Source organism: Anopheles aquasalis, chromosome 2, assembly GCF_943734665.1.
Source record: "Anopheles aquasalis chromosome 2, idAnoAquaMG_Q_19, whole genome shotgun sequence".
NCBI lineage: Eukaryota > Metazoa > Arthropoda > Insecta > Diptera > Culicidae > Anopheles > Anopheles aquasalis.
The window spans coordinates 20,680,582-20,686,734 of record NC_064877.1 but is presented as its reverse complement, the minus strand read 5'-3'; the positions used below and the strand labels follow the sequence as shown (position 1 = coordinate 20,686,734).

The 6,153-nt window shown below is 51.0% G+C and overlaps 2 protein-coding genes across 2 annotated transcripts; both read right to left on the bottom strand.

The window, feature by feature from the left end:
- Positions 1-344: 344 nt before the first annotated feature.
- On the bottom strand, positions 345-1,919 carry LOC126569755 (putative serine protease K12H4.7). The gene is made up of 2 exons (XM_050227072.1): positions 1,528-1,919; positions 345-1,428 (listed from the first exon to the last, which is right to left on the bottom strand). The coding sequence occupies exons 1-2, from the start codon at positions 1,917-1,919 to the stop codon at positions 345-347; spliced, it is 1,476 nt and encodes a 491-aa protein (XP_050083029.1).
- Positions 1,920-3,723: 1,804 nt separating this feature from the next.
- On the bottom strand, positions 3,724-5,404 carry LOC126569192 (putative serine protease K12H4.7). The gene is made up of 2 exons (XM_050226119.1): positions 4,923-5,404; positions 3,724-4,825 (listed from the first exon to the last, which is right to left on the bottom strand). The coding sequence occupies exons 1-2, from the start codon at positions 5,339-5,341 to the stop codon at positions 3,724-3,726; spliced, it is 1,521 nt and encodes a 506-aa protein (XP_050082076.1). The 5' UTR covers positions 5,342-5,404.
- Between the last annotated feature and the right edge of the window lie 749 nt (positions 5,405-6,153).

Sequence of the window (6,153 nt, the reverse complement as noted above, 5' to 3'; positions counted from 1 at the left end):
CTTGGTACCGTAATTTGTGGATTGTTTTAATTTGGGGCTTTTCCCCATAAAAAAACCCATGTATATTGTTTGATTTGCATCATTAACATCATGGTGGTAGCCACGGGAAAAGATGCTCTACACAATCTTGGCAATGGCGATTTAAATGCCGTATGCGTTGGATTAAGACGAGATTGATTCTGTGAGGGATTTGGGTAGTTCTTATGACATAACTTTCAACCAAAGTGTCTTGCCTGACATTAATGACAATACAATTTACATAATAATTCAAGAGACCAATTTTATTTGATCAAAACTATATCGTTTCTTTGCTACAAATCCTATGTCGTCCTCACTCGCCACACTCAATCCGTTAAACCTCCTCTAGACCATCCACGAACGTACGCGCTGATCTCACTCTTGATGCGACTCAAATCGTCCGAATCGGCCGGACTCTGTGGCAACCAGTCCAGTGCAATCAGTTCCCCCTGGATGACGAACGCATTCGACTGCACGTTGATGTAGTCAGTGATCGATACGAGCCGCGTTGGATCCAGCTCCGCGTTCACATACACCACATTGGTGACACGTGGATCATCCGCCCCAAAGTGTAGATTCGTCAAACGGACACCATCGTACACGACCTCCTGATCAATCCAATCACCAAACACCGCCCGACAAGTGTCGATGAAGTAGCGATAAGTGATGCGCGTCCCAAATGGACTGTCACCGGTGGCGGACGTCAGAAACCAACCAAACTCCGTGCACAGCTGGTACAACCGCTGCCGGATACCTAGCTCAGCGTTCGTCGGTGCACCAACACCCTCGTACAAGGCGCTAGCGATATTGCTCTCGAAATCGAACGGAACGCACTCGAACGGAGCATACCGGCGTTCGAAAAAGTTCGCCAACACCTCCAAATCGGTACCGGCCGTATCGGCCTCCAGTTCCTGGCACATGCGCGTTACTGACTGCGGGTTCGCTTCACCGTACATCTCCTGTTCGATTGAACTCTTCAGCCCGTAGAAAAAAGTCTCCACCGTCAGTGGATCGTTGGCAGTGAGTGGTTCGCAGGTGCGGAACAGTTCCGAAACACGCCCGTACAGACCCGCATCGATGAGGTTCTCGGCGGTGCGGAATCCACGCCAAAGGATTCCGAAGCACGCGTCACTACCGAGATGGCGTACCGTGTTGCCCATATCCTCGCCGTACTCGTTGAAGTTGACGCGTGCGATCACGGACGCTACCGAGCCCCAGGCACCGTCGATGAGTTGCGGGAACCGTTGGCGAGCCCAGATCGCGACGGCACCACCATAGCCCAAACCATGCAGAACCACCCTGGCGTTCGGATCGCGGACCACCTCTTGTCGCAGATAATCGATCCACTCGATCAGATCGACCAGCGATTGTTCCACGCTCAGGAATCGCATGTTTGTTGCCGAGTAGTTCCTGCAACAGTCCGGACAGAGAAAAATGTTACACTCGGTCACACTCCGGTCCGATGACTTCCGGTGCGGACGCGATGCCGTCACGCGACGCGATGCTTACTCAACCGGTGCGCTACGGCCGTAGTAGCGATGCTCGTTCGCAAACAGCCAGGCACCCTCGCTGCGAGCGATATCGTGGAACAGCCCGTTCTCGATGAAGTATCCGTTGATGGCGGAGTTACCACCAACCACGATGAAGATTGGGCCACCGGGCTGGTAGAACTCGTCGTTCGAGAGGTAGTCAAACTCGAACGTATCCCTGTTCTGGACGTCATAATGATCAACGCGTGTCCGGAAGCGTAGAGCTTCCGATCGGTTGGCCACGTAATCACTGTGCGGATGGAGGTGTGAATCCAGCACAAAGGGAAGCCGCAAATGACTCTCGCCGGCTACGAGCGCAAAACATACGGACGCCAGCACGGCCACACGCCAGAACACTCCACTGGCGACCATTTTGGGTGCGATAGAAACCTATACTGCCGGCAAGTGGCCGTGGCACCTTCCCAAGTAATGGCAAGTGATATCTTCAGCCGCGTGAACATTCGATTGGTAAAAACGGATACAGATTATCGTACTTGCATAATCACTAGAGGGGATTTAGATTGAATTTAAACAAGCCAAAACGAGCCAGTATGTGATATGATAAGCCATTATTAACTGATAACTCAGCCGAGCCGAGTTTGACGATGTGGTGTCGGCAGGTGTGCGATAACAGAGATAATTTGAAACGATTGTGCCGCTAGAGAAGGAGAATTTTCTGTGAACACCGGGAAGATGGTAGATGGTATTGGGGGAAGTATCTTGGAGTACATTAACGTGATTATGACTTATGGTGCGGATATCGTTGCCAATTTTGATTGGTTTGTCTTATAGTTTTTTAATCATTTTTCGGTTGGGATAACATATAATCAGTTTTTGGTCAAACCGTTTTTGGTCCGAATCGAAAGACTTGTCCGTTTAAGCGACGAACCCGGTTTGATGATAAGTTAAAAAAATCTGCCAAAAATCGAAAAATTAGTAATTTAACAATAACTCGACGGGACTACCTGAATAAACCTATAATCTATAAAAAAAATATTGATTTACGTAGCTCAGATGACCCATCGCAGGGCTAAGATGGGCACCGGAAAGGTACATTTTTGCAGACACGCCTTTCAAAAAATGATAGCATGTATGAAGTTTTAAACAAAGCTTCCCCAAATTTCATTCAAACATTCTTGGAAAATTATAGTTTAACATAACATTCACTTGACAAAAAAGTGGAATGATTTCTTTATAAAAAATCTTCAAAAATGGGCAATTTATTTACCCAGTCTGTCGGGGAGGCTAGTTTGATAAGCATAATTATGTACTTAATTGGAAAAGAATTAAATCTTCAACCTTCCATTCCTTCTGTCTCACAGTACAGCGGTCGAACTTGATGCCGAGCTGTGATGCAATCCATGGACCACGTGTTCTTCCGGTTACCGGGTTGCGCGATAACGTTCATCGCATTATCGCTAATCCAAGAAGCTGGTGGTGTCTAGCAAACCGAATCGCCCGATCGGAAGTTTGTGCGTAATGATTTTTATGGCTCATCTTCCTACGATAGGATCGCGATAATCAAGTTTTTTGGCAGGTGTTCTGTGTGCTGCGAGCACAAACAGGAAGTTCCACGTTATGCTATCCCTCTTTTGCCATCTTTCTCTCTTGTTTCTCTCATTATGATGTGTTGATCTCTTTATGGCAACAGAGAGCTGGAAACGGTAGACGTCAGTGGCAGAGGTAATTGATAAGCCATCAATTACGCAATTATTCTATCAGTTATCCCGGGATCAATCCGCGAGTGTAACGGGGCGGGTAATCGTGCGAGATATCCCAGTATGCAGCACCGGGCAACCGGGAGAAGGTGTTATCAAGGGCAGGGCATTGGGAAGCCCTAAGAACGCGAAGTAATCCTCTGTCCTAATCTTCATCACCAGTTAACGCGGTGTCCTGCTAGGGCAGGTGCCGCGACCACGATTGCCGCGTTATCATATGATAACTTGCTCATAAATGCCACCAAACAATCAACCGCTAGCACGAACCTACATGCACGCGTGCCCGCGCCCGGCGAGTAAGAAAACGGATCCAGGTGATTTAATCGAAGGCCAACATTATCAAGGCCCCATTATGGTTTATGGTTTAATGGAACAGAAAGAACAACAAATTCCCTTACATTACGCAAGCTACCGCAAGCCGGCGGTATCGATCGAGAATCGAACAACGGTCGATCGGCTTACTTCCGGACGGCGAACGGGCTGATGGGCGATCCGAGCCAGGTGGTAATGTACTGCTCGACCTGATGCTTGGTCTCGAGCATATCCTCCGAGTCGTAACCGGAAATGGCACGGATGTCCTCGGTGTAGAAGGCGCGCGGAGTGACACGGGCGTTCGACAGCAGATTCGTGTACTCGGTGATCGAGACGAAACGGAACGGATCAATGCCACCGTTGGTGTAGAGCACGTTGGTGATGCGCGGATCGGTCGCACCGAAGTGGAAGTTGGTCAGACGGACACCATCGTACAGGACTTCCGAGGTCAACCACTCGCCGAACACGGCCGCACACTCCTCCAGGAACAGATCGTAGGTCACCTTCGAGCCGAAGGGCTGATCGCGCGAGCGGGCCGACTGGAAGTAACCGAACTCCGTGCAGACGTGGTAGTTGAGCTGGCGCAGACCGTAGTCCAGGTTCTGGGGCGCTTCCGGCGAGGTGTCACCGAGGATCGAGATGAAGTTCTCGAACGACAGATCGAAGCAGTCGCGCACGTCGGCGTAGCGGTTCTTAAGGAACTCGGCCAGCGCTTCCATGCTCGTGTCGAAGTCATCGTCCGTCAGCTGGTTGCACACGTTCTGCACGTTCTCGATATCGAAGTCCTCGAACATGGAGAGCTCGAGGGAGAGCGTCATCAGGTGAAGGAACAGCTCGACCTGCAGCGTGTTGTCGGTGTCGATCGGGTCGCAGGTGTTGAAGGTGCTGGACACGCGCTCGGTCAGACCGGCATCGAGCAGGTTTTCGATCGTGTGGAACGCGCGGAAGATGGCGCTGTAGCACTCATCACTGCCCTTGATGCGGATCGTGTTGCCAAAGTCCTCGGTGAACTCGCTGAACTCGACGGTGGCGCGCACGAGCGCACTGGAACCCCAGGCACCATCGATGATGTTCGGGAAGCGCTGACGGGCCCAGGTGGCCAGGGCACCACCGTAGCTGAATCCGTGAACGATCACACGGGCATTCGGGTCTCCCATCACCTCGCGCTTCAAGAAGTCAATCCATTCGATCAGATCGAACAGAGCCTGCTCGGTACGCAGGAAGCGCAGGTTCTCCGACGAAAGATCCCTACAGGGAGTACAAAGATTTGGAGTCAGTAAGTAAGGAGTCGTGAAGTTAGGGCCGACTACACAAAGCTATCTCTCTCTCTCTCTCTCCAACTTACTCAGTGGGAACACTGGTTCCGAAGAACCGGTGCTCGTTGTTGGCCAGGAAGGCTCCGTTCAAGGCGGCGACATCGCGGAAGTGGCTGTTCTCCAGGAAGTACGGGTCCAGACGGTGGTGTCCACCGACGACCACGAACAGGGGGCCACCCTCGCGGTAGTACTCGTCATTGGTCAGGTAGTTAAACTCGAACGTGGACCGATCCTGCGGGTCGAAGTGGTTGATGCGCGACGTAAAGCGGCCCTGCGTCGTGTGCGGGCTCGGCTTGTAGCCCTCTGGCACCTTTGGCAGGGCACCGAACCCACCGAACATCTTGCTCACTAGCTCCAGCGGCAACGTACCCTTGCGCTTGGGCACCGTCTTGGCCATGGCAACCGATACGGCCACCATTGCCACCAGCAACACCACGGACAGCTTCATTGTGTGTTAGACTCGAACTTATTGACGAATATCGCGGACTCTCGTATCCTCACCAAACCTTCCTCACGAACTGAACGGTCAGCCAGGGTCCGGTGCCCGGTTAAATACTTCCCGTCGATCCTGGAACTCACGTCGCACGCGCCACTCATTTAATAGGCCATTGCATCTAATCACCCGGCGGGCCGATTTACATTACAACACCACCAGCTGCCCTCCTTCAGAACTCATCCTACGCACTCTTTGGTCTGAAGAACGGGACGTAAAGGGAGGGGGGGGGGGGAGGGGGAGTACAAGAATGTATTTACCTTCCCTTAGTGTGGCATAGGTGCCGAGGAGACCATAAACCGATCGCTTTATCGCCGGTTAAGGTTGACGGTTAAGGCGATGCTTATTACCGTGCGATAAGCGCACGACCGTAGTGGCCGCGATTCGACGTAAGCAGAGGCCAGTTGTCGGATGTCGGTGGTTATGGTTTTTATGGGGTGAAATATGGGAACGGTGGTTTGGTGAAGGGCGTAAGCACAAGAGGGGTCACCTACTCACACAGCTCATGCTAAATTGCTTTTGGGATTAGGATTTCCCTTTCGCGATCAGAAGCCATACTTCCGGAAGCATCCACATTATTGGCGATTACATAGATGTTTTTTTTTGTTGATATTATTCTTCATCTTAAGTAGGCAATTGATATGCGATATTAAATATTATGTGAGATCTGTACACATTATGTAGAACTTCAGGGCATTACATGCTTCCTCTCGAGCTGCGCTGTAAAGTACAAAACACATAACGAACAGTCAGGGGGCACTCACTCA

Coding starts and splice junctions, on each gene's coding strand:
- LOC126569755 (XM_050227072.1), bottom strand. CDS start 1,919: ATGGTCGCCAGTGGAGTGTTCTGGCGTGTGGCCGTGCTGGCGTCCGTA. Junction 1,429..1,527: donor GGCCGTAGCGCACCGGTTGA/GTAAGCATCGCG, acceptor GGACTGTTGCAG/GAACTACTCGGCAACAAACA.
- LOC126569192 (XM_050226119.1), bottom strand. CDS start 5,341: ATGAAGCTGTCCGTGGTGTTGCTGGTGGCAATGGTGGCCGTATCGGTT. Junction 4,826..4,922: donor GGAACCAGTGTTCCCACTGA/GTAAGTTGGAGA, acceptor TACTCCCTGTAG/GGATCTTTCGTCGGAGAACC.